The sequence below is a fragment of the Excalfactoria chinensis genome, chromosome 3, assembly GCF_039878825.1.
Source record: "Excalfactoria chinensis isolate bCotChi1 chromosome 3, bCotChi1.hap2, whole genome shotgun sequence".
Taxonomy (NCBI): Eukaryota; Metazoa; Chordata; class Aves; order Galliformes; family Phasianidae; genus Excalfactoria; species Excalfactoria chinensis.
Genome location: NC_092827.1, coordinates 79,746,145 through 79,760,927, shown reverse-complemented (window position 1 = coordinate 79,760,927; position 14,783 = coordinate 79,746,145). Strand labels below are relative to the sequence as shown.

The following is a 14,783-nucleotide window of genomic DNA, read 5'->3' as shown; positions in this document are numbered from 1 at the left end:
ATCTTTGAGGTCTTTTCCAACCTGAATAATTCTATTATGCTATGATTCTATGATTTAGAAAAAAAAGGTGAAACTCTACCAGTCACAGCTCTTTCCTCAGCCAGTCTGGTATGTCCAGAATTTCTCATACATGGCAAAAATGTTATAGCAACAGTATAATCTTAAAAAATAGAAGGAAGGAAGGGGAAGTGAACTGTTTTTGACTGTTTCAAGGGTTTTTCCCTCTAACAGTTGCTTTTTCATTGCATGGAACAATTTCCAGTATTTTTGGATCAGAAGTGAGGTTCAGTCTGAAATAAGAACATTTTTTCCACAGGAGCATAGTTATACTGTAGTTATTTAGAAAATAACCTAATAAACTCAAACCAAATCCAGTAATATTCTTCTCTTCCTTTGCCTGAGTGGCCTATGCTCTACCCTGACACGAAGCTTCAATGATGCCATAGAATAGTTTTAATTAAGAGGAGCTAGAGAGAAATCTGAGCATCTTAGCATGATAGGTTTCTGCATTGCATAGTTAAAGGGATGCTTCTGATATTACTGCCAAACTCCATTGTCTAATAAAAACCTTCCTGCTTAGCTGAGCTGTTTTTCTAAATGTCATCCTTACAGTAATTATTTGCATTTAAATTACATGGCAATCAAAACAGAATTGAATCATGTGAACTGAAAGTGAACAAGTTGATCAATGCCATTATAAATAGAAAGAAGGATAGATGGGGCACTGGAATAGTCTAATGGACAAATATCAACAGTAACAAATACTCAGATGCATCTTGCTTTTCAGAACATGTAAAATGCATAATTTCTCAGTTAGAAAGTATATCTGTGTACTTCATTGCTAGTTAGGCAGGAAAAGGGCAGAAACAGATCAGTGTTCATATGAACAAAATGCAGAGTTTGTATGTCCTACATCTGTCTATTGTGTGCATTTGGTGTTACGTTGTATTCAGTTGGTTTATAGTCCATGGACTAGGACTAGTTTAGTCTTCTTTCAGCTACTAGCAATAATAATAATAATAATAAAATACAATTTATTCTATCAGATAAATGCAAAATGATATGAAGAACACAGAACAGTTTCTGTCCTAATTAGTGCAATGGTCATTTTAACTCTTTTTGCTGGCTTTTTACATGGTAACTCCATACACTCTGAAAAACAAAAACCCAACTGAAATAAAGTAATTGAAACGTACCAATGTGATGTAGAACAGTGAGTCTAACCAGATCATATCTATGAAAAAATATCACAGAGCAAAACAAAGTACAAATGTGCATGCATTTGTACTGTGCCGTGCAAATCAGTGCACACCAGATGTGGAAAAGAACTGGATGCCGTCAGCTTCTTTTGTGACAGTATGACTGATTTATTAGCGGATGTAAATTGGCACTACTCCACTGCCATATTACTAGCACTGTGCTGGCTTACATTAGCAGATGATCTGCCCCTTAACCACTATCTTTCAGAGTCTGGCCTGCTTTAAACATCTCAGTGAGGTAAGGAATGTTTTGGTTGCCATTTTCAAAATTATAGGTTTTCACAAATTAAAGGAAAAAAAGCCACCAGAGAGTGAACATCAGATCCGTACTTCAGTTGTTCTAAAGCTTATGCCAGTTGTCTTAGTGGGCCTGAGGAACTTCTAAATAGTGCACCTACACCGATCACACTTGTCTGGCCAAGATGCAGTTGGACCTGTATTTAATAAAGCTGATAGCGTACAAATTTTACAACGAAGTTGGATCTCTTATGCTGTATTTAGCCCATTGCCCTGCTGTGCTTTAAAAGAGATTTTGTAGTGAACTCAGAATGGTTTTTGAGGTGCCATGCTGCCTGGCATTCCAGTTTGCCAAGGTTTCAGCAGAATGGTTCGATGAAGTTAAATGTGAACAATTGTAGCAAGGGAACACAAAGGTTGTTTGTGTTTAACCAGCTGTCATTTAGCTTTCCAAAAATCACTATGAAATTTTGGACTACAGAAGTTCACAGTGTTATTTTAAATTTTCCTAAGTCCACATAGCTTGGAGTGGAGTGTTCATACTGGGATTGTCGTGTCTTGATCCACTGTCAATTTAGAATGTCACTTAGTAAGACTTGCTGCAGTTCATCCTTCACTTAGCACTCCTTCTCAGTTATACTGGCAGAGATTTTAAGCTGCAGCATGAGTTGTTGTTTTTAGTATTTTAATATAAAGGTACCGGTAGTTTCTCTACTCATCGAGGTTTCACAGGACTCTGTTGCGACAGGTGTTGTAAGAATACTGAAAGCTTAATAGCAGGTGTCAAATACTGACTTTATCCATTTTATAATTATTATTTAAAGGCATCAATGGTTAGTTACTTGGATGCTTTCTTGTGTCTTTTACTACACTGATTTCAACTGAGACTCATTCGAAATTTGATAAATACCCATGGAGATGAATTATGGCACTAGTATAGGGTTGAATCTTCTAAGGACAGTGGTCTAACAGAGAGTAGGAGGACATGAGACACGCTCTTACTGTTTTCAGCGACCCACAATTGACACCACAGAAATAGTACTGTAGAGTCAAACTTGTGTAATATCACATGATGCCAGTGTTATCAGCTTGTATGAATTTTTGGAGAGACTTCACCCTATGGCAAAAACTGCAGCACAAGAGCGTGCTGCACCTTACAGCTGCTTCCTTGCTTCTTTCGACTTGCAGATCCTAGTGTGGGAAATTGGAGATTGTGTTATCTGTTAGGGCAAAGGCAGAAGAGCAGTGGGGTCTTGCCAGATCAGACCGTGCACCAAATCTGTAAAGTATAAGTTGTACAGTGAGGTCCGTACATGATGGGGGTGGGAAGGAGGGTTGGAAGGTTGGCAGCATGGAGATTTAGAGCTGCATGCTTCTGAGGTAACAGCTTATCCTTCATTACTTTCACAGGCCGCTTAATCCGAGAGTGTTTCTCTTTCCTTCTCTCTGTTGTTGACCCTGTCATTACAGATGATAAATGATGTGCGTGTGCTTTTACCCAGTCACCTAGGAGCTCTGGAGGTGCATGGCAATGCGTAGGTTTTACTGTGGTATGAGTAACATTGTTAGACCGAATCTAGCCCCATTATCTGAGTTATCCCACCTGCTAAGCAGACTGTAGAGGACTGACATCACTGTGAGGAGAGGCTACTGAGAACACAGTGAATGGTAAGGAGCTGCTGAAGATTTCTTCCATCTTTTAAAATAGATTCTCCCTGACATCACAGCTGCTGTTACTGAGGCGATCCCAAGGATTTTAGATGTTAAAGGCAACCAAGAATTTTGTAGCCTATACATTTTCCTTGTGAACAAACCACTCCTAATACACTGGAGGAAAGGTTCAAATATTACTAAGCACAGAGAGCTGGGTTTACGTGCTGAATAAGTTGACAGGCTTAGCAATCAGCAATGTCAAAAGACCAGCAATAGAAAGCATAGGAATTTTTATTTCCTGTCATGTAACATGATTTGTGGTGTGTGTTGTAAACAGCTGTGGGTCAGAGCTTTTCTGTTACACAGAACCTTACTGGGCACTTTCTTTCTCTGTTGTTTTCCCCTTTTCTCCTAATTTTCCCATTATTTAATTTTTCCTGTTCTTTACCATGGCCTCCAAACCTCCAAGCCTGTATAACAAAAAAGGATCAAAGCCTAATTCATCTAGTTAATAGTATATAGCTTTGTGCAGAAGCCCTTCCTGTAGGATTTGGATCTCTGAGATACTTGGGTGTTTCTCAGTCTTGGGGGTGTCCAAGCTCATTTCACTAACCTTGTCTGCTGTCCTAGTCCAGTGTCACTTGGTGTGTTTCCTGCCTCCTCCCTTGTGCACTCCCCTTCTCAGCGCAGTAGAACATCATTTCTGTGCTGCAGTGTAACATCAATTCTGCTTGTCTTCAGTTGTTCTAAATCCACACTGGTGGGAACTACAGTCCACTTTCAGCCCTGGAGGGTATAGATTCAGTGGTGTAGGGCTTGAGCTTTTCTAAAAACACACTGGGTGGTGGTTGGAAACCAGCTGGGTGGCGATAGGCCAGGAGACAGCACCTGCTGTTCCCCGCTTGTCAGTGTGCCTCTGGGCTTGGCTGGAGTAGTCACCTAACCTGCGGTCAAATAACAGGAGTAGCTGTACAGTACAGCTCTCAGGGGAAGCAACCCTCTGGGCTGTGCAGCTAACAACTACTCTTTTTCCATCAAAGAGGATGGAGAAGGTGGAAGGGAAAAAAAGGAACAGCAACACAGCATTACACTCTTATCAGTGTCAGCTTGTGGTTTGGCAGCCTTTATCTCTCCAGGTGCCAGCTGTGTGCTTCTTTTCTGGTGTGGGGGACGAGTTTAGCTAGTGCTTCCAAGTGCCTCCTGACAGGTAGTACAGCTTCAGTTCAAAAATGGAAAGTTCCCTTTAGCTTGTTTTCCCCAACACCTGCTTTCTGCCATACAGATCTCAGAAGGCAGGGAGCCTCTCTCTGCAGCCCTTTACTCAAAAAGCTATTCAGTGTGAAGTACTCAGAAGGATTTAGCAAGGGTAAGGGCCAAATCAGAGATGTAGCTTTAAGACTTTGGGTTTTACTGCTTCTGAAGGAATAGGAAGTAATGATTCTAAGGGGAGTGAATTCAAGCTGTTACAAGTAAATTGACCAAAGAAATGCCTTTTTCCACATTCTTGGGAGCTGCTGTTGGCGCTGCTGGCAACCGGGTAATAGCACTACTTGTGCGTTTCGTAGTGATGATGTCATACCGTGCCATCCCTGCTGTCTGGGGGACACCTGGCATCCTGTGGCCTACAGTTTGCTAGCAATGGCCTGTATGTTGCAGCAAGTTTTGATACGTGTTCCTTGCCCTGCCAATGCAGCATTGCACCATTTTAAGTTGGAGTCCTCATTTGAAGTAAACAAACTGTTTGAGTTCCCTTCATGCTGAGGCTGGCCGCCTGGCTGTGCAACTGGAGTAGGAATGGTTGTCTTCTGCTCTGCCTTCTGTGTCTTATCTGACTTCTGTGTACCTCAAACTTGCAACTTCTGGGAGTCCCAGAGAGTGAGATTTCACATGCCTCTCACTGCATGAGGGGAGGGAAAAGGAACAGTGGCTCCTGCTGCTTCAGGATATGTGGCAAACTGTAGGAGCTGTGGCTGAGAAAAGTCATACCTAGTGGGATCTAGAGGGGTTGAGGACTGGTTTGGAGGCTTTTAACCCTCCCTTTCCTGTTGTTACCAGCAGAGTTCAGACACGTCATGTGTGTAAAGGATTCCCTTGGACACAGCTCATCTGACAGATCTCAGCTCAGGCTGGCTCCTGGTGTCTCAGTCATCGAAGTGCGTAAAGAAGGATTTTTCACCCAGAGCACGGGCAGGTTAGAGGCAGTTTGCTCTGGAGAGTTGAAACATTGCATTAGATGATTTGAATGGAAGGTTTTGCTTTTCATGGTTGCTCGGAGTGATTTAAGAGTAGGCAAATGGGAGAAGAGGGTGCAGATGGCAGTCACAGCAGGACTGGCAGGGAAAGTGGCTGAGTGCTGTAAGTAGGAAAAGTAAATGTTCTCATAAGCAGAACCAGCTGCTGAGCTGTGCTGGTGTTTACAACGCCATTTTCTTTTTTTTTTCAAAGCAGCCTTCAGCTGACCAAAGTTTGCATTCATGAGAACCTTTGTGGCTGGTCAAAGTGCCATTAGTGTTAGTATGAATAATGTTTACAAGAATTATGCTGGAAGCGCTCTTTCAGTCATTCTGGAAAGTTGTGGTTTTAATTACTCATACCAAATATTAATCTGACACACACAGGTGGCCCTCAATAACTGGCAGGCAAGAAAACTGCACGGTGTGCTACTGATTTATTCAGTGTAGGCCATCAGTCAGGAACTAGAGACGCCATCAGGTGACCGTTCTGAGAAACAATGGAGCAAAATCTCTTCAGTGTTAAATGTCTCCTTTTCAGCTCCAAACCTTGCATAGCTCTTTTCTTCATCTGATGGAGACTTCTTAGCTGAAAGTGCATGTGGGGAGAAGAGGAGAAATAATGAAGAAATAGAGAGGGAATATGGCTGTTTATGGTAGCAAAAGAGGTGCATAATTAAATTTCTGACTGCAGAGATTTCATTTTTTATGTAAGTGTTCCTGAGAGCTGAATAATTTAGTTACTGTTTCATGAGAAGGGTGGGTTTTTTTTTGGTGTTTTTTCTCCCTCTCTGTGCTGAGTCATGGGACTTTTTCTTCTTCCATTGTCCTAGGCTCTGGTCCAGAACACGCTTTAGTATGTGGCAGGGAAGTCAGTAGAGCTGACTACAGGATTAAAAAGTATCCTGAACAGGCTTTGGTCTTCCTGTTGTGTTTGCAAGCTTAAAGGGTAGCATCTGAGCATCACTGAAGTCAGCAGAGTTATTTCCAGTGTTTGCAGTTGACTTTGGATTATACTGCTAAAGATGATCCTTGCAATTTGCTTGGTGTTTCTGGGAGGTATTCCTTTATCAAGTAGTATTTTTCAGAGTCGTTATTGACTAGGTAACCAGCAACACTATGACAGTTCATAGTGCTTCCAGTCAGCAGCTTGATGACCAACTACATGTTGGTCCTTGGGTGACTGTAGGTCATTGACTTGTTGGAGATTTTGGAAATTTTAAATGACGGGCCTGCACCTCATTTGAAGTGTTGTGGCCTCTGGGAGCTGTACCAGTGGGGAAGAGACCCGAGCAGTGGAGACTGCTTCTTCATTTGCAGACTTTTCAGCCTTTTGCCATACACAGATTATCAGGTAAAGACTTCATTATGTTTGATGTCATCTAATAAATACCAGCTCCTCTGTTTATGTAGCTGCTAATTCGTGTCATCACCTGAATGTCTGCAAGGGATGTAACTGGGAACTCCCTTGACAGGCTGCAGTATATCAAGTCAGTTGTGTTCTTAAGTAATATACACATAGATCGCTGCAGAAGGAAAATTTCTCGTCTTCTGATACAATTTTGATACCAGTTCCTTATGAGTTTTAGATGTCAAAGAAATATGAGGTGCTGAAATGCAACAGAGCTGAGTAATGAGAGAGCACATTTCAGGTACTGCTGCAGTATTTGCATCTAAAGCGGCTGGCTTTCAAACAAAAAATGTTTCCTCCAAATAAAGTAATTCCATCCCAGAAAGTCAGTAGTCATGTCATAAAAGTTTGCAACAGTAGGATTTTTGGGATAGTGTAATTCTGTCTGATTGATTGCTGGTTAACACTCACTGATTATGGCTGATGGGATCTGCAAACCACCTTGTATGCACGTGAGGTATTCCTGTAGACTGTGCCTTCCAAGCATCGCTTACATCTTTTGCCTGTACCTGTCTAACCTTGACGTTTCCAGATACAAATAGTCTAGAGGTCTTAGTCTTTTCTGCTTATTAAGGATGTGGTAACCCTTAAGATTAGAAGTGAGGAGCACTGTTCTAAGTTTTAAAGGCAATGTAGAGAAAACCTAGAAGTTCTTCCTTTAAAGAAAGATACCTGTTAGACCTTTCAATCTACTGCCAGAATCGTATATAAGTAGTTCATTGATATTTAAGATTACATGATTTCCCTGGAGAGAAATACAAAAAGAAGATATTGTCCTTCCTTAATCTTAAACATCAGGAAATAGTTTTATGGCAGGTGCTTAAAACAAAGCCTGAACTTCTGAAAACTATGGCTGCGCACCAAGGTCTGATAATCTGGCCTTCAACATTCTTCTTTCTGTAAGTGCATAGTGTGGTCACTGAAGTCACTGTTGTCAGTGTCTCTCAGGTGACTGTATGGGTATGTATAAAAGGATAACTTTACTGAAGCAGGTATAGTAGACATGCAGGTATAGTAGAAATGCCTGTAATTCTCAACCTCTGTCTTCTTTTGCAGCTGGAAGAAGGAGAATACTTTGCTAAAGTGGTGATAGACCTGGGTGAGGATGCTGGAGAGTCCCTAGCAAAGGGTTACTTGGCACTGGGTCTGACATATAGTCTTCAGGCTACTGATGGTGAGTTATCCTCTTTGTCAAGTGTGCTGTATGAAACATCTGTTCTGGTTCTTGGGTGAGAGCAGTGGGAAATTTATTGGAAACTGTGCCTTTAGTGATGGCTGGATTTAGGAAAAAATCAGATTCCAGGACAAACAGGGACTGTTCACTTCCTCAGAGAAATGTCCTTTATGGTAGTAAAAGTGAAGCTTTTAAATAAAGGAAGAAACACAGATCATTGCTTAGGAGATGTTTATCTGACTGTATGCAATGATTCTTGGTGTGATTCATTTGGATATTTATAATACATTTATTTCACTTATTTGCACAACAAAAAAATGGAACTTTCAATCTATTTTCATGTTTTTGTCACCCACTCATAAATCACATAAAGAAATACGGTCCAAGAACTGGAGGCAGAAATGCCTGACTTCGGTTCCTGGCACGATACTGATTCCCTGCAGAGATTCAGCCTCTCCATGATGTAGTTTCTTTCTTTGCTTAGAAGTAAACAAGATAAAAATATCTGTCTCATTGGTACATATGGATTGACTAGATGCATATCACTGAAAGTAAGAATTTAGTTTTTTAATATGGATTGCTTGGTTTTTACATGATTAGACTGTGCTTCTGTAGAATTGGTGCTTTGTAACCTGAAGGGCTCAGAGTTCTTGTGTCTGGGTGAGATCTGGATTTGACCTTCATCAGGCTCACAGCTGGGGACGGCCTTCCTTTCTCTGTGATTTCTAACATAGGTAAAAGGCCTCCTAACATAGTTTCTTTAAATAATAGCTGAGCTGTTTTGTTTCCTCAGCAGTTTGGCAGTTCAAACCACATGCTTTTCTGTCAGCTGTGTTCCACATAAACAGATTTCTTCAGGCAAATGAGCCTGAAACAGAGCTAAAGTGACAGTTTGTATGATGCGATGAAAGTGCTTAGACCTTGCAAGTTACACCAGAATTCTGCAAGGCATGTGATTGAGGAAGTGGCTTGTGCTCTTCAGTAGTGCAGTGTATTTTTTTCACCCGGTCATCTATCAATCCTTCTGAGAACAGCTTTTCAGCATGGAGGGAAACATGCATTGTTGCATCCTTTAGTTCTTCGTGTCTCTGACTCTGAATAGTTCCCCTTACAAAGAGTGTCAAGAAATGTATGCCCTTCCTAATCTGAACTTTGTTGGTTTTGGTTTTTTTTTTTGGTTGTTTTTTTTTGTTTTGTTTTGGTTTTTTTTTGGTTTTAAAAAGTTCATTTAACAGTGAGTTCTGCTTTATAGCCTAGATCCGTAGGGCATTTTGCCTAGATTTTGTATAAACTGTCTTAAAAGCTGTATGGGATCTCAGAGACTGTCTTCAGAGATAGTAAAGTTTTTTTGTCCTAAGTCCATTACAATTCATTTGTTATTCTCTATGGAAAGAAGAAGGTTTTTAAAGAATGGAGTTGTAGAGGCATGTATTGTGTTCTGGCTCTAAAAATACCTTGGTAAAGCAAAATGCAAATTGCAAACTCTTACAGAAGGGAAGCCTTCCAGGTATACAAGAGTTCAGCTCAGGTGTTGTGGTAAGTGTTCTTTGTAGCAGAAAATAAAGTCATTGCAACAGTTGCCTTGCAATTTTGTCAAGATTAGTATGTGATTTTGTTGTGAAACACTGGAATACCTGCCTTCTCATACTCTTATCTGTAGCCAGTAGATCAGTAGAGCCACTGCTGCAGTTGTTTAGGAAAAATCCGAATCACGTATTTTCATCTTCAGGCTGCATTTTATTACTTTTAATAAAATGGACCATGTCCTTCAAAAAAATGGTGATCATGAATAAGTAGCAGCATTTTACTTGAAAATGTCAAATTTGCGCTAGTATGACATTAAAAAAAACAACAATGAACTTTTGTTAGTGAGGAATGAAGAACAGAACACATTTGAAAGGAAGACATCTACTCTGCTGTGAATCCTGCTTCATAGTCTTATATCACTGTGTTTATACCAGTTCATAGCAATATATGCAGACATGCAAATGTCTGTGTGTATACATGATTTTCTGTAGCCTCCCACTTAAGTTTTATTCAGTTAATCATCATTTTCAGAGATATTCAACCAATTGTCTTATAAAGCAGTAATATAAAGCTGCCTTCCAACCAAGGTTAGGTTTTCTCTCTCTAATGTAATTTCAGTAAATATTTATCATCCTATGTGCCAAAGGTGCTGAGGAGCTGTATTAGAGCCCTTCCTTTATGACCGCTTTTTAGCAAGTGCATTTAGCAGAGATGAGAAGATAGAATCCTACTGAATGATGATCTGAAGAACTCATGGGAGCACTCGATAGACTCGTTTTACAACTATTAGATTTACTCCTGGATGAAATAAGATTTTCTGAAACTTGTGCTGACCATAAGTATGTAGCTTTGCCATCCAAACTGTCTAATTATGTGGTTTATGGAAGAGGACTCTATGAAGTTCCTGAAAGATGAGTCCTCAGAGGAAGTCATTGCTGCTTTTGCCTCATTCTTAGAAGCATATATCTCTTGTTCATACAGAATATCCATACATCTGAATTTTCTGCATCTCAAATCTGTTTCCAGTGAGTAGATTTCAACAGCAAACCTTTTGCTTCTTGTAGTTCTAGTTATGGCACAAGCTGCATTGTCAGCTTTGCCTCGTGAAGAATTAACTAAAGAAGGGAAAAGTGGGATGAATTTAGCACGGGCTGGAGAGGAGAGACAAGTTCAGCATGCTTTGTGAAATAAAACTGCTCTTATCTAATGTCAGCTCCACACATAATGTTAAGCCTTTGTAGATTAACAGACATTCACTCTCTTTTTCAGAAATGAAAGAGTGTGCTGCATCTCTGTTCTCATTTAGAATTTTGTTACAAGGCCACAAATCAGAGACTGAATTGGAAGATTTTTCCTACTGTTATAAATAATTGGTAAACAGCCAATGGTAAATGTTAATCAGTATGTTAATGTTAATCAGTACCAGTTAATGTTATAAAAAGAGGAAATAAAGTTAAAAATCCATTATTAGTGAACAAACACACCTTTTTTTTTGCATCCAGAGGTAACAATCAGCACATGCAATCATTAATTTTGGATGCAAAAGCTGCATAACTTGCTGTATGTAGTTGTCTTAACTCGGGGGAATGGTTTTGAAACACACTGGTATGTGCAAAAGGATGCATGCACACTGGTGCTTTAGTTTGGATCAGAAATGTATTTTTGAAGTCCATCCCTCCACCCCACTTCTCAATATTGTGATTCACATAACAGAAGAGTGCTGGAAAACACAAACTAGATTATTTTCTCATAAAACTAATGTGCTACAAAATTAGACCTGATTATGCTGCAGTTGCTTATGGTTCTTCAGTCCATGGTACATTTAGTGTTGATGGTGGCCCTCAGCATCACTATTTCAGTCTGTGCATTCAGTGCTTACTGTGCTGCACCTTCTTACTAGCACAGTTTACCTTCCTCTGTTTTCAAATGTGACTTCAGAGCTTTGTATTTTGGTATCAAAAGTTTTTTGGTACCAGCAGCTCCAGAGAAGCCTGCACAGCTTCAGAGCTCTAGTCATGTTCATCCAGTTCTGTCCTCATAGTGAAAGATTTTCTTTGGCTGGTGTGAGAGGTTTTCTGTGAGCTATGCAGGTTGCGGCAGCAGTGACTTCTCTCACTGTCTAAGGGAAAAAAAAAGCCTAATTCTGGTAGGGAGAGGGAAGGAACATGTGTGAGGAGGGCCATGGCAGTAGGAGGAACTTGTGCAGGTTTTGTAGACTTGAGGCATAAATATTAAACACTGAGTCATATCATCACTGTATTTATTCATGTAGCATGTACGTGTGTTATCTCTGATAAAGACCTAGCAAAATATGGGAGAGGAGCAGTAGGAAGAACCTAAAAGATGTTCCCAATCTGTTAACTATTCCAGCTTACTGCTCTCATGTCTGCCCTTCAGTACCTGTCTGCTTGGGAGTTTGTTCATTTTATGCAAAGCTAACTTAACTGTGCTAAAAATGGATTCAGCAGCTGCTGAGCTAGATGTGTAAAGATACAGTCAGTGCTCTTCCAAACTGACCTCCCAAATTCAGCTCCCTGTTTTTCTGCATTTTGCTTGAAAATGTTTGCCATGTTGAGGGAATGGCCAATGACTCAGCTTCTCTTGCAGTCACAGATTTTGTGTAGAAATGTCCGTTTCTCTGTTTTGAAAGAGGGAATAACTTAACAATTGCTGTTAAGAGTTACGTCTTAACTGTATGTGGCCTTTGTACATGGGATTGGTCATGAAGGCTCTGTGGTAGAACATTGGAACGGAGCCTGTGAATCACATTTTGAGTTCAGTTTTTATTTATAGTTAAAACCAAGTCATGTTTCCACTAAACTTGTTCAGTCGTCACTTCGACTTTCCTTCTCTTGCATCTCTCCCAAAATCACTGAGTTGCCTTTTTTGTAGAAATGGAAAAACTCAAATTTCAGTTTGCTTGGCCAAATCAAACACAAATCTAGAGACAGACAACCAGGTTTGCAACTTCTTTGTGACTGAACATGCAGTTCATGTTGTGGGAAATTGGACTTGCATGTCTCACCTCATCAGTGCAGATATCATTTTCACCATGTACTGGTACTCTTACGCTGAACACCTGTTTAGTCAAGTCATACCAGACTGAAACCAGGAGTTCTTTTTCTTTTCCCTTTTGTGGTTGTTTGGAGGGCAAAAGATAGATCTCTTTCTATCTTCCACATTGTGTAATTTGTCTCTAGAACTACTCAGTTACTTATACAGGGAATCTTGTGGTTTCCATAAGGAGGATAATCTGACGTGTTTTTCTGAGTGAATGCTTACAGCTGTGATCAAATCCTTTCTAGCATCTTCTCAGGTATTTTTACGTGAATGTCAATCGTGATTTTCTAAAACATTTTTCTATAAGCTTTCCCCTTCATTATTTTTCAGTATTTGGCATTTGTTTTTCTTATCTTTATGATTTGGGAAATCCCGAAGATTGCTGTTCCTCCCAGAGAAAGCTGATATTTAGAAGAACTATTGAAAGGCATGGGAGTAAAGAAGGTCTGATGACTGCAACTACTTAGGGAAAAATAAATAATTTATGATGTTTCTCTTACTAGCATGTTGGATAATCTGAAGAAACTTATTACCTTGTACAACTTGTAGAAGAACACAACTCTTAACTTAAATGGGTATTTGATTTCTGGGGGGGGTTGTTGCTGAAATATATACTATTTACTATATGTCTTTTCCGGGGCTTACGTTGGCTTGATATAGGAAGTGAAATATATTCGTAGGTGGATGTTTGCTGAATGATTAACTACTTGCCTCTTTGTTGTACTGGTGATCAGCAGCTTCCAAATTCAAAACAGATAGAACAAGAAACAAGTGCTATATAAAATCTGAAAACTAAGATTCAGAGCAAGGCAGCCAGCTAGTGTACATCTGAACTTTACTGCTAGCTTTCCAGATATTCTGGATTTAAGAGAGCCCTGCCTCTCTAAGTTCTTCCTCCTTTAATGGTAATGGGTGTTTTATGATACTCTAGTGTAACAAGAGATTGATGATTCTTCTCATCAGAGAGAGCTTGAGTTAAGTCATACACTGAGAAGTGAGCCTAGTTGGTGGGGTCCTTAGGCAATTAGATGCACCAAGGAGGGCATAAGTGACTCACACCATATCTGAAGCAACCTGAAAGTTTGTTGTGGTAAAAGGGAAATGTTATCTTGTCAAGGGATATGTTGTGGAGCTGTAAATCTGGCTTCTGGTATTCCCTGTTGCACCTGCAACGTCCTCCTACATGAAGATGGTGTTGGGGTCAGAATGCCCAGCTAGTTACTGCCATTAGCATGTACGCTGGGCTGGCAGACGTCTAGTATCTAGTTAGATACTATAAGATATTGTGTCTCCTGCTCCTTCCACACCCCTTTAGTGGCATATGTTAATAAAAAATATTTCAGGGTTTCAGACAAGAGAGTTTGAAGAGTTTTTAATAGAAATACAATTGAGAATTTGAGTTAAAATACGATCTTTGTGCTGTCCATTAAAGAAGCACATTTTCCAGCCACGAGTGCAGACACTGTGAAATTTCTACAGTTTTCTTGCTTCTGGTTTGAAATACTCTGTACATGTGTAGCTATTTTTTATTGAATCTGAAATATTGAATTCAACTCTTAAATCACATTATATATTGCCCTGCAGCTACTCTGAAGAGCACTCAGGATGAATACAACAAGAAAGCACTTCAGACTTTGGAGAGGTGAGTAAGAATGGTACTGATTCCTGCATTATGCAGTTCCTTTGATGAATCCAGAATAATTTTTTTTCAATGTTTTACTTTCTGTTTGATGTGACTCTGGTTACTCTGAAATTTTAAAAACACTTCTGTAAATTTCAGTGGTCACGTGTCAAAAACATTCTTGTGATGGTGAAATGTGGCAATTATTTTGTTGAATATCCAAGGTAAGAGTTCGTGTTCTGCCTCTAAAAACATCTTGCAGGTGGTAGGACAGTTAACGTTGGTAAACATAAATGCTTACAGATCTCAAATGGCAACCAAATGGAAGCTTATATGGTCTTAAGTCTTGGACTGAAGTATCTAATTCTGGTTTTGTTGTGGTCATAAAAGCATTATAAAAAGTGATGAAAAGTTGAATTCTCTGATGTCTCCAAGTACAAATGTAGTAAGTTGAACACTTTAGTGGATCCTAGCTGTTTTTCTGATGTTGACTAAAATGTTTTTCCTGTAGTGATGGAAAGGAGCAAATGGTAGTAGAAACTTAACTTTTGCCAAACTGAAACTACAAATGTAATTCTGGATATTTACCCCACAAGGGTCTGAAAGATTA

At 39.8% G+C, this 14,783-nt stretch overlaps 1 protein-coding gene across 2 annotated transcripts in view; it reads left to right on the top strand.

Moving 5' to 3' along the window:
* Nucleotides 1-14,783, top strand: part of TTC7A (tetratricopeptide repeat domain 7A) — a 157,516-nt gene that overhangs the window by 51,898 nt on the left and 90,835 nt on the right. For both annotated transcript variants that reach the window (XM_072333365.1, XM_072333366.1), the window contains 2 exons: nucleotides 7,848-7,965; nucleotides 14,137-14,194. In XM_072333365.1, coding sequence (XP_072189466.1) covers nucleotides 7,848-7,965; nucleotides 14,137-14,194 — 176 coding nt within the window. The remainder of the gene's footprint in view (nucleotides 1-7,847; nucleotides 7,966-14,136; nucleotides 14,195-14,783) is intronic.